This window comes from Anomaloglossus baeobatrachus, chromosome 11, assembly GCF_048569485.1.
Source record: "Anomaloglossus baeobatrachus isolate aAnoBae1 chromosome 11, aAnoBae1.hap1, whole genome shotgun sequence".
Lineage (NCBI taxonomy): Eukaryota > Metazoa > Chordata > Amphibia > Anura > Aromobatidae > Anomaloglossus > Anomaloglossus baeobatrachus.
This window is the reverse complement of record NC_134363.1, coordinates 148,207,833-148,220,221: the sequence shown is the minus strand read 5'-3', so window position 1 is coordinate 148,220,221 and position 12,389 is coordinate 148,207,833. Positions and strand designations below refer to the sequence as shown.

Below are 12,389 nucleotides of genomic sequence, written 5' to 3'. Positions count from 1 at the left end.
CCTTAGTGGCAGCAGCTCCTGCGGTCTTCTGTGGACGCGCCTTTGTGCGCCAGTTGGATTTTTGGTCCTTGGCTGAGTTAGTGGACGAGGCCGAGGGCTTAGAGGACGACCAGTTGGAGGAACGAAACCTCGACTGGTTCCTACCCTGGACAGGTTTCCTGGTTTTGGTTTGTGGCATGGAAGTACTCTTCCCGCCAGTAGCTTCCTTAATAATTTCATCCAGTTGTTCACCGAATAGCCTGGACCCAGCAAAAGGGAGCCCAGCAAGGTACTTCTTTGAAGAAGCATCTGCCTTCCACTCTCGAAGCCACAAGATCCTGCGGATAGCGAGGGAATTAGCCGAAGCCACCGCAGTGCGGTGAGAAGCCTCCAGCATGGCAGACATGGCATAAGATGAAAAAGCGGAAGCTTGGGAAGTTAAGGCAACCATTTCGGGCATAGAGTCCCTGGCGAGGGAATGCATCTCCTCTAGAGAAGCAGAGATGGCTTTGAGAGCCCACACTGCTGCAAAAGATGGGGAGAACGAGGCCCCTGCGGCCTCATATACAGATTTGGACAGAAGGTCAACCTGGCGGTCAGTGGAATCCTTTAGAGAGGTGCCATCAGCCACTGATACAACGGTCCAGGCTGAGAGTCTAGACCCCGGGGGGTCTACCTTTGGTGAATGAGCCCACTCCTTGACCACCTCAGGTGGAAAGGGAAAACGGTCATCAGAACCACGCTTTGGGAAGCGTTTGTCAGGACAGGCCCTCGGCTTGGTCACAGCGGCCTGAAAACTGGAGTGGTTAAAGAACACACTCTTTGTCCTCTTAGGCAAGGTAAACTGGTGCTTTTCTGCCAGAGAGGGTTGCTCCTCTGATACTGGCGGATTGAGGTCCAGTACAGAATTAATGGACGCAATCAAATCACTAACATCTGAGTCACTTTCGGACAGATCAATGGGGCACATGGAGGTAGCCTCCGAGCCCCCAGTAAAGGCATCCTCCTCGTCCCGCGAGTCAGCTTCTGAAACAGAGCCGCGGGACGAGGAAGGGGAGGGAGCCCTACGTCTCCTCTTAGGAGGACGGGGTCTGGGACCAGATGATGAATCCTCTGTGAGCTCCGCTGAGAGAGCCCTAGCAGCAGAGGCACCCTGTGAAGGGGGCTGATGCATGTTCAGCAAAGTCCGGGACAGCTGTCCCATGGAGTCGGCAAAAGACTGGGAGATTGACCTAGAGAAGGATTCTACCCAAGCCGGGGGTTCAGCCACAGGAGCCGGAGCAGCCGGAGAGACCACTGTGGGTGCGATTCCAGGCTGAGGCATTGTCAGGTTAGAGCAGGCATCACAATGTGGATATGTGCTCGGTTCAGGCAGCACGAGCTTACATGCAGTGCATACTGAATATAGCTTTGGAGCCTTGCTCCTCGTGTGAGACATGCTGCTGAAGTGGGGGCTCTGCCAGAGTGACCCCCAGAGAGTATATACAGAGGCCCACAACCAGAGGTTGTGGCTTACCAGACCGCTGGAGCGGTGTTGTGTGCCCTCCAGATCCTGAAGCCCGGACCCCCAAGCACCTCAGCAGGGATGCTGCAGCCAGTGCTGATCGCAGAGAAAACGCTGATAAAATGGCGCCGGAGCGAGGAGAGGGGGCGGGACCAACCCTGAGAGAGGGATCTGAGGGGCCAAAGAGACTTACAGGGGAGGAGACATGTACCCAGTGAGGAGTGTCCCTCCCCTGTGCAGAACGGCCGCTGGGCGGAGCCGCACTGTCCCTCTGCATGAATGACATGCGAGGGCAGTGAAACCGAAAGTAGGCCTCCGGCGAAGCCGGGGCCTACATTTGAGCGGTGCGGCCGGCGCGCAGGCACCATCGGCGCGGTTCTCAGGCGACAGCCAGAGAACCCGCCGGAAATGTCATAAAACACACTCAGCACACTCTCCCACCATAATAAAGTACAGGGACCCCCAGAATATAAACGTCTCAGGTACTTAGCTTGCTGAGACGCAGGGTTCCAAGTCCCTGGGGATGAGTGCTCCGTCCAGCAGGATCCTGAAGGGCTGCGGATGGAGACCGGTCTCCTGCAAAGCATGGAGAACCGTGCTGGCTCCCACTTCAAGCCAGAGCCCGAGGGATGGTGAAGGAGCGCGGCATGTAAGGCTCCAGCCTTGGAATCAACCTTAACAGCACCGCCGACACAGTGGGGTGAGAAGGGACATGCCGGGGGTCCAGACTTGGACCCGCTTTTCTTCAAACTGTTTCCAAAAATGAAAAATCAGATGAGAATGCATGTGTGGATGTATGCCTCCTGAACACAAAGCAATGAACTGGCTAGATCTGGTTCTCCAGGGAGTGTATAGGCTCAGAGGGAGGAGCTACACTTTTTAGTGTAGTACTTTGTGTGTCCTCCGGAGGCAGAAGCTATACACCCAATGTCTGGGTCTCCCATAGGAACGATAAAGAAAATGGAAGCTCAGACAATTCCTTCCACAATTTGTGCAATGTCCCATCCTGGTCCCCTATTGTGCCATCACATACACGCACACACACATATTATGCTCACCTTACCTTCCATTCCATCGCCGGCCTCCTGATTCTTGTAGTTCACCGCTACAGGATGTGTATCGGGTAACCATCGCAACCGATGCCACGGAGCTTCCGCTGCCAGAGCGCTGACGTCAAAGGAAGGAGCCGCTTGCCTCTGATTGGTCAGCGCGATGCCTTTGAGAAGCGGTTGACAGCGGAAATTCCTCCATCGGTCACGATGGTTACCCGATACACATCCTGCACCGGCGAACTACAAGAACCGGGAGGCCGACGATGGAACGGAAGGTAAGGTGAGTAGAATATGTGTGTTTGTGCGGACTGCAAGAGCGGGTCAGAGCGCGGTGAATGTACGGAACCGGAAGTGTGTGCGGTGAGTATTTGCTCATACAGCAAAGATTGCTCGTAACCTGAGTTATAAATTTACAGCAAGATTTGCTCGTATAGCGAAATACTAGCTAACTGGGTTACTCGTAAACAGAGGTTCCACTATACTCACCTGTGGGGCGATCTGGTCCGATGGTCGTCGCTGGTCTCAGTCCAGCACCTCCTCTCTTCCTTCCATCGCCGTCCTCCTTCCATGTTCAGTGTGGATGGCGCATCCTACGTCATCCACACAGAGGCCTTACATGTGCTCCTGCGCACTCGCACTTTGATCTGCCCTGCTGAGAGCATAGCAAAGTATTCTAGTGTGCATGCTCGGGCGGCCTTTGACCTATCCTCGCACCTGCGCAGTACTTCGCTCTGACCTCAACAGGGTAGAGAAACTGTGCATGCGCAGGAGTGCAATGGAGGCCTCTGTGTGGATGACGTAGGACGCAGCATCCACACGGGGCTGGGAAGGAGGAGTGAAGGAAGGAAGAGAGGAGGCTCTGGATGAAGACCAGCGACAATCATCAAACCAGACTGCCGTGCAGGTAAGTATAATAAAAGTGTTTTACATTTTACCGAGCAGTCTGGGCTCTTATATACAGTATTCATGGTGGTGGCTGCAATTTATAAAGGCCAAATCTGGTGATAAGTTCCCTTTAAATATGTTATTGGAAAATTTGGAGTCATCAGAGTAGTTTGGGGGACCCTGGATGAAGCTACAACGAGCATTGTTTGCTCTGAAACACCTGGGATGTCAGAGGATTACGTTTGCAACTCATTGATTTTGATGGGCGTTGTTTAATGCTTGATTTACTGGTGGTGGCCGCAGCTTATAAAAGGGACAAATCTGGTGACAGGTTCCCTTTAAAAAAAATATACTAATTCAAACTAAAAAGAAAAGAACTCGCTAAGAGACCATTCTTATGGTGTTCTGCTCCTTCCATCAGGCGCCCCATCTGAATCCCCAATATGTCAGAGCACAAGGAGGGAAACGTTCAAATACAGTGCGATTTTTGTTCTATTGCACAAAAAAGACTGACCGAAAGCAAAGTCCATCTAAACTCAGTTTGTGTCATTATACTCCTTATGGATGGGTCGGAGGATCTGTCTCAGTCCTGTCTTCTCAGTGGGTCAGGATCTGGCATCAGTATTTGGAAGGCAAAATTAAGAAGGGATATTCCAAAAAATTGCATTTCTGTGTTTGGAGGTAAACTCCTGGTTTTAGCTTACTAATGCTGACCAAAAATAGGGCAGTGTGGAAGTGGCCTAAAGGACAGCCCTCACTCATGCACCGCCCTCGCCCAGCGCCGCCCTCACTCAAGCGCTGCCCTCGCCCAGCGCCGCCCTTCCGCTTTTTAAAAGGGGCTGGCCAAGTTTTTAAAAAATTAAAACAAGCTGCAAAGAAATGTTAAATTCAATCAAAACAATACTCACCTGTTAAATCCCCCATGTCTCCAGTCTCACTGGTGGTCCTCACAATTTATTGCCCAGAAGCAATGTTGTGTCTCACATCTGTAGGACCACTGCAGACAATCTTTGATCTCATTTTGGCCCCTCATCGGTCCAATGAAATAAAGAGCAGCAGGGATCATCAAAGCAGGGAAATTGGAGGATTTAACAGTGAAGTGACTTGATTTTTTTTTTTACTTTTATACATTTTCTGCAGCTAATTTACTAACTCTTTCTTGCACTATCCCTTTAATAAAGGCTGAATACATGAAGTGGTCTCAATGGATGGATCTTAAAGGGGGTTTTCCAGTCTTGAGATGAACACTTGCAGTTACTGTAAGTGACTGCAGACTTCTGAATCCTGACAGTGTACGGTGTGCGCGCTTGTCTTGATTCTTCGGTGTTGCTGGTGACAGCAGGCGAGCATGTGCCAACTAAAAGTGCAGTGAGAGGTCAAACATGTCTAGTCAGCATGTGATCAGAAATATGCAAATGTTATACAATGGGTGGTCATGCAATCACCTACTCTTGCCAGCAAAACCGAATCTTGACAGCATGCACAGCACACACTGTCCGGATTCAGAAATCTGAAGTCACAGAAGAGCGAGTGCAGACTTTCACCCCAAGCCTGGTCAGCCCCTTTAAGTATACTATCCATAAAGTATAGCCTGCAAGGCAAACAGTCTATCCTGCAGCGAAGAGGACCATACCTGTTTCTTCACATATTATACATTTTATAGTGCACTAAAGGGGCAGGACGGAGAAAAGACTGACTCGGAGCAGCAGTGGTAATACTATCTTCACCTCCTTAAAAAAAAAAAAAAAAAAAAAAAATATATTTCTCTATCGTTTCATTGGGGGACACAGGACCATGGGTTATGCTGCTGTCACTAGGAGGCTGACACTAAGTAAACATAAAAAAGTTAGCTCCTCCCTAGCAGCATACACCCCGAGCCGGAGGCGGGCTCAGATCAGTTTTTAGCTTAGTGTCGTAGGAGGCTGATGTGGGCCGTCTCGGCCCCCCTCAGCCATGTATTTTTTTTTGCGCTTTTTTCTTTTATTTCGGCGCCGCTCATCACTCTCATACCTGTCGTCTTCTTCTCTGCAGGTATTCGCTTCACTCATTCTCCGCAGCCCCGTGGGTACCGCTCCCCAGGGTCGCAGGGGCTTGAGACGTCGGGGCCCTCTCCCCCGCCCGTCCCCGTGGTACCACTCCCGGGGGTGCGCGTGTGGGCAGGTTGTTTTGTGGGCACCCCTGATTCGCCCTGAGGTATCACCCCAAAGGGCGTACAGGGGAGTACAGCAGGGATGGATCCTCCGCAGCGTGTGTGATAGGGGGCTGTCTACCCCCATCATGATGTCCACTACCCTGCCTCAGCACGCTCTCCCCCGGAGCCTTCCTGGACGAGCAGCGCTGTTCACAGGCAGGGCAGGGAGCCCTGCCTGCACCGCATCCATCGCTGAGCCGGCGCCGTCGATTGCAGGTAGGACCGACTTCCCTGCTCTTTCCCCCGGCCCTCTCCATAAATTTAGTCCCCGGTCTCGGCCTAGTCGCTCCTGCGTCCTAGCCACGCCCCCCTGGCTGATGGTGGGGGCTGTAAATCCTCCTGGCTTTTTCGTGCCGGAATCCTGCTCCTCCCCCAGCCTCCTCCAGCGTCCCCTCTCCATTTTAGCCTGCCTCTGGTCCCCTGAGGCTGCAGCACGCCGGCGTTCTGAGTTTTCTGGCCAGCTCACTCCTGGACTCCTCTTCTGGACTGGTGGGCAGCACGCAGGACCTGGGTAAGCTCTGCTCCTAAGGAGTAGCCCTCACTAGGTAGCATTCTCTGAGTTTAGGGACGAGTTAACCCTCTCCTGTCTCCTTCCTAGCAGCCACCAGGGAGAGTACCTGTTTGCACCATGCCTAAGGCTAAGCCCACCCAATCCAAGCAGGCCCCCTTTGCACTATTTTTTGCATGCTCCTCCTGCAGCTCCAAATTTTCCCAGGGTCAGGACGCCCCACTATGCTCCGTCTGTTCTACAGACGCGCAGCCTCCGCAGAACTCCGCGGCCGACGTTTCTGATACCGCAGACGCCACAGCGCCATATGCTGCAGGGCCCTGCGTCCCGCCCCCCCCCAACTGGCTAGCGTCCCTGTCCCAGTCCGTAGATTCCCTCTCTGAGGCTTCTCGGACCATCGCGCAAGCTCTACGCCTGTTGCCGACGCTCGCCCAGATTCCCGCAGACCCGGCGCAATTGCCTCCGGAGCAGGTGAGCCCCGTTGCAGGGTCCTCCTCTGCTGCTCAGAAACGGACCCGCCAGGTCTCGTCCTCAGACTCTTCCCAGGTTTCACCTTCATCCCCAGGTCCAGACCGTCAGTCCTCCAGGGAGGCTTCTGACTGCTCCGAGGATGATTCCGATGCGGTACCCCTGCAGGACTCAGAGCAGGCGGCCGATATCCGGCACATGGTAAATAGCCTGATAGAAGCAGTAAACCAGACCTTGAAGGTACAGGTGGACCTAGTCTCCTCCCAGAGCACCCAGATCTCCTTTAAGCGGGTGAAGCGGGCCCAGAACACATTCAGCGGACATCCAGAATTCGCTGAGTTACTGCGCAGCCACAGGCAACAGCCGGACAGGGTATTTACCAGCGGTAAGTCCATCGATTTGCATTATCCCTTTCCTGAGGGTCTTAGAAAGGATTGGGCAGGTTCCCCTGTGGTCGACCCCCCAATCTCCCGCCTGTCTTCTCACACAGTCCTTCCACTCACTAACGGTACGTCTCTCAAAGACCCTACGGACCGTACTATTGACAGGTTGGCCCGTTCCGCCTTCGAGGCAGCGGGCTCATCCCTCTCTCCGGCCTTCGCCTCGGTTTGGGTTGCGAAGGCACTGATGTCCTGGGCGGACACGCTACGCTGCGGTCTCCGCGCCATTCCTGCCAATCCGGACCTGGTTCCCATCGCCTCGCAGATTTCCCTCGCGGGTGAGTACTTGCTCAATGCAGCCCTGGCGTCTGCAAGTTGCGCGACCCAGGCCGCCAGCAACAATGTGGCCATCCGTCGAGCCCTTTGGCTCCGGTCCTGGAACGCGGATGCGGCCTCTAAGAAGTCACTAACTTCTCTGCCCTTCCTAGGGGAGCGTCTCTTCGGAGATAGGCTGGACCAGCTGATCTCCGATGCAACGGGAGGAAAGAGTACATCTCTCCCCCAATTGCGTCCCAAGCGCTTCCAGAATCGGCGCTCCACCGCTCGTTTCCGGCCCTTTCGCAGCTTCAGCTCCAATCCCCAGCCGCGGAAAAGCCGCTCTCCTCCGAGAGACAGGAAGACCCCGTCATTCAAGACCAATCCCGCCTGGCGTTCACGCCCCCGCCAGTCCACGAGATCCTCTTCCGGTTACCGCCGTCGTTCATCCAAGTGACTCGCGGTCGGCGCGCAACAGCGCCAGACTTGTGGGGGGGGCGTCTGTCTCGTTTTCAGCATGTGTGGATCCCCCTGACCGCCGATGCCTGGGTCAGAGAGATCATCACATCAGGCTACAAAATAGAATTCGAGGCAAAGCCACCGAGACGTTTTTTCCTATCTCGCCCTCCCGAGTCTACCGCGCGGGCTCGCGCGTTCTTTCACTCCATAGACTCCCTCCTCCGAACCGGAGTCGTGGTACCAGTCCCTCCCGCAGAGCGTTTCAAGGGGTTCTATTCCAACCTTTTCGTGGTCCCCAAAAAGGACGGCTCTGTCCGTCCCGTCCTCGACCTAAAGCTTCTGAACAGGTCGGTGAGACCTCGGCCGTTTCGAATGGAGTCACTCCGGTCCGTCATCGCGTCCATGGAGGTAGGCGAATTCCTGGCATCGCTGGATATTCAAGACGCCTATCTTCACGTCCCGATAGCCACCTCTCACCAACAGTTCCTCCGCTTTGCGATAGCGGAAGATCACTTCCAGTTCACGGCTCTTCCCTTCGGCCTCGCATCCGCACCCAGGGTCTTTACGAAGATCATGGCTGCTGCCATGTCCGTCCTGCATGCCAGGGGTGTCATGGTCATCCCGTACTTGGACGATATGTTGATAAAGGGCTCTTCCTTCGAGGACTGTCGTCTTGGGGTTCAGGTCACGATCGACACCCTTTCACGGTTAGGGTGGCTGATAAATCGGAAGAAGTCCTCTCTGATCCCGGCCCGTCGGATCACCTTTTTAGGCATGGTATTCGATACCATCCAAGGGCGAGTTTTCCTCACACAGGAGAAGATCTCCTCCCTACAACGAGGACTCCGCGCTCTCCGGCGTCAGCGCCAAGTGTCCATCAGGTTCGGCATGCGAGTCCTCGGTCGTATGGTGGCGGCGATGGAAGCGGTACCCTTTGCACAGTTCCATCTCCGACCCCTCCAGCTGGCCTTGCTGAAGAAGTGGGACAGATCTCCCTTTTCTCTGGACCGCAGGTTTCATCTTTCGCCGGAGACCCGCCACTCCCTCCGTTGGTGGCTCAATCAGCGCAACCTCGCATCAGGGAGGTCTTTCCTCCCGCTCCACTGGAAGATAGTGACCACCGACGCCAGTCTCCAGGGCTGGGGAGCAGTGTTTCGACATCACACAGCGCAGGGCCGATGGTCACCGAGAGAGAGTTGCCTCCAGATCAACATTTTGGAGATAAGAGCCATCCGGCTAGCCTTGCAGCAGTTTCGGCACCTCGTACAGGGTTGCCCGGTCAGGATCCAGTCGGACAATGCGACGGCGGTGGCGTACATCAACCACCAAGGCGGCACAAGAAGTGTCGGGGCGATGCGAGAAGTCAAGAAGATCTTGCACTGGGCCGAGTGTCATCACTCCCTGATCTCAGCGGTACACATCCCAGGCGTGGACAATTGGGCGGCGGACTTCCTCAGCAGGGAAGGCCTCGCCTCCGGAGAATGGTCCCTCAACCGGGAAGTCTTCAACCAGATCTGCGACAGATGGGGAGTTCCGGACGTGGACCTAATGGCCTCCCGGTTCAACCGTCAGGTTCCGCACTTTGTAGCACGGTGCCGCGACCGCTTGGCTTTAGGAGTCGACGCCCTCACCCTGTCATGGAGCCAGTTCAGTCTCCCGTACATCTTCCCTCCGCTCCCTCTAATTCCGAGGGTCCTCAAGAAGATCAAGGCGGAAGGGATACCGGTCATCCTAGTGGCTCCGGACTGGTCCAGGCGAGCATGGTTCGCGGAACTAACTCAGCTCCTCGCAGACGCTCCGTGGCGCCTTCCAGACCGTCCAGATCTCCTGCAGCAGGGGCCTCTCTTCCATCAGAACTCACAGGTCCTAAATTTGACGGCCTGGCCATTGAATCCTGGGTTCTAGCTAAGGCTGGTTTTTCCTCAAGAGTGATTCAGACAATGATTAGGGCCAGGAAGCCATCTTCATCAAAGATTTACCACCGCACGTGGAAGGTTTTCTTCAGGTGGTGTGAAGAGCAGAATATTTCTTCTCCTCTCGCCTTCTCCCTTCCTTCCCTATTGGCATTCTTGCAGTCAGGCCTAGATGCGGGTCTCTCGCTCGCAACACTAAAGGGCCAGATATCGGCGTTATCAATCCTGTTTCAGAAGCCACTGGCCGCTCGTTCACAGGTTAAGACCTTCATCCAGGGAGTTGCCCACCTGGCACCGCCGTACCGGCGGCCTCTAGAACCGTGGGACCTTAATCTAGTCCTAGGGTCACTTCAGGGCTCCCCATTCGAGCCCTTGCGAGAATCTTCCCTTTCTCACCTGTCATGGAAGGTGGTGTTTCTTGTTGCCATCACTTCTATTCGCAGGACGTCAGAGCTGGCAGCTCTCTCTTGTCGTTCCCCCTTTTTGATTTTTCACCAGGACAAAGCGGTTCTCCGGCCAGATCCCGGTTTTCTCCCAAAGGTGGTCTCCCCGTTCCATCTTAACGAGGAAATCGTCCTTCCGTCCTTCTGTCCTGGCCCCTCTCACAGCTTGGAGAGGTCCTTGCACACCCTGGACCTAGTGCGTGCACTTAGAATTTATGTCTCCAGAACCGCGCCGTTCCGTAAGTCAGATGGTCTGTTTGTTCTCCCTTCTGGTCCCAAGAAGGGTGAATCGGCATCCAAGGCCACAATTGCCAGATGGATCCGTTCCGCCATATCAGAGGCCTATCGGATTCGGGACAAGTCTCCGCCGCGGGGGGTAAAGGCGCACTCTACCCGCGCAGTGGGAGCCTCTTGGGCGATTAGGCATCAGGCGTCGGCCGACCAGGTCTGCAAGGCCGCCACCTGGTCTAGCCTGCACACCTTTACTAGGTTCTACCAGGTTCACACCCAAGCATCGGCAGATGCTATTTTTGGGAGAAAGGTCTTGCAGGCAGCAGTTGCACACCTGTAATAGGGTGGCAGCATTCAATTATAGTGCAAGCCCGCCGAGGGAGGTTGTTGTTTTTCTTCCTCTGCGGGTTTGTCGGTATTCCCACCCAGGGACTGCTTTTGGACGTCCCATGGTCCTGTGTCCCCCAATGAAACGATAGAGAAAGTAGGATTTTTGTGTACTCACCGTAAAATCTCTTTCTCTGAGTCTTCATTGGGGGACACAGCACCCACCCTGCTTGGTTTTTTGGTTGATTCAATTGCATTTGCCGGCTATTTTTTCAGTGGTCTTATGTTCATAGACCTCTTGTTTGCACGGCTGCATTGTTTTAGTTACAACTTGTGTTTATGTATGGTGATTCTGGTACTCCTCCTACTGCTTGTGCACCAACTGATCTGAGCCCGCCTCCGGCTCGGGGTGTATGCTGCTAGGGAGGAGCTAACTTTTTTATGTTTACTTAGTGTCAGCCTCCTAGTGACAGCAGCATAACCCATGGTCCTGTGTCCCCCAATGAAGACTCAGAGAAAGAGATTTTACGGTGAGTACACAAAAATCCTACTATATATATCAATGTGAACTATAACTCCAAGCCTGCTGACCACAGTTTTTAATTGTTGTTTATTTCACACTATATTTGTGTGCATGTTTCTGTTCTCGGCCGTCACTTGGATGTGTAAGGGAACGCTCTTGTGGGACTGTTCTGCTGCAGAATTTCATTGTGGAAATCCAGCGGTGTTTAAGCACAGAAAAAATTGTCACGCATAGGATTTTAATTCCACTTTGGGAAATTTCCATTGTGGATTTTGTCCAGTGCATGATTAGATTTTCTGAAATCTCATTCATAATAATCCTACTGTAACATGCAATTACGCTCTTCTGCATGTATGGCTTCCTATAAAAAGGAACTAAGTTTTGATCCCTAAAAATAAACCGCAGCTTCACAGAGCCCAATACCTAAGTGACAGGACCGGATGCAGATAATAGTACCTTCTCTCCTGGCATCCCGTCCTTTGCGTCTTTCCTCCGCTCGCCTCTGTCGCTCTTTCAGCTCTTTATGCTGTTCCCTCAGTTTCCTCTCTCGCTCACGATTACGTTCCACTTGTTCCAAACGGTCGCTGCAAGAAAAAAAAAACAAAAAACGGTGCCGTTAAAGGAGGTGAAATACCTGGTGTCTGGCCATAAGCCAAATCACGGGGTGTTCCACTACAGAGATCCCAGGATCCCATAGGTGAACTCATCATCACAGGAGAAACAAAGCATTACACAGTTCACACTGGGGTCTATGGGGTAACGTGTCTCCTTTAGGAAAATGACATGCCAGTGTAAGGAGACTTATAGGCCATTCAATGTGCCTCCGAGAAATTAAATATGCAAATTGCTTCTTCAGACAGGGAGCAGGTCTTGAACTCTAGTGCCACCTACTGGAAGTAATCTTAAAGGAGTTCTCCACTACATTGATGGCCTGTCCTTAGGATAGGTCATCAATGTCTGATTAGCCGGGGCCCCACACCTCCGCCAATCAACCATACACTGTACCGGCGGCGGCAGCAGGCAGACTGAAATGCTCAGTTCCGGAGCTGCTCTGTCTTCTGATAGCGGCCACGGCCTGCACATCCACCTGCCATTCTAATCAATAGGGGGCAGATGTGCAGCCACTATCAGAACACGGAGCATCGCCGAAGCTGATCATGTCCGGCCTCCTGCTGCCAGGACCAAAAACAGCTGATCGGCGGAGGTGCGGG

General features: G+C 53.5%; 1 protein-coding gene across 5 annotated transcripts in view; it reads right to left on the bottom strand.

Moving 5' to 3' along the window:
* Nucleotides 1-12,389, bottom strand: part of LOC142256430 (cyclin-dependent kinase 11B-like) — a 186,234-nt gene that overhangs the window by 118,043 nt on the left and 55,802 nt on the right. For all 5 annotated transcript variants that reach the window (XM_075328108.1, XM_075328110.1, XM_075328111.1 and 2 more), the window contains one exon: nucleotides 11,635-11,762. In XM_075328108.1, coding sequence (XP_075184223.1) covers nucleotides 11,635-11,762 — 128 coding nt within the window. The remainder of the gene's footprint in view (nucleotides 1-11,634; nucleotides 11,763-12,389) is intronic.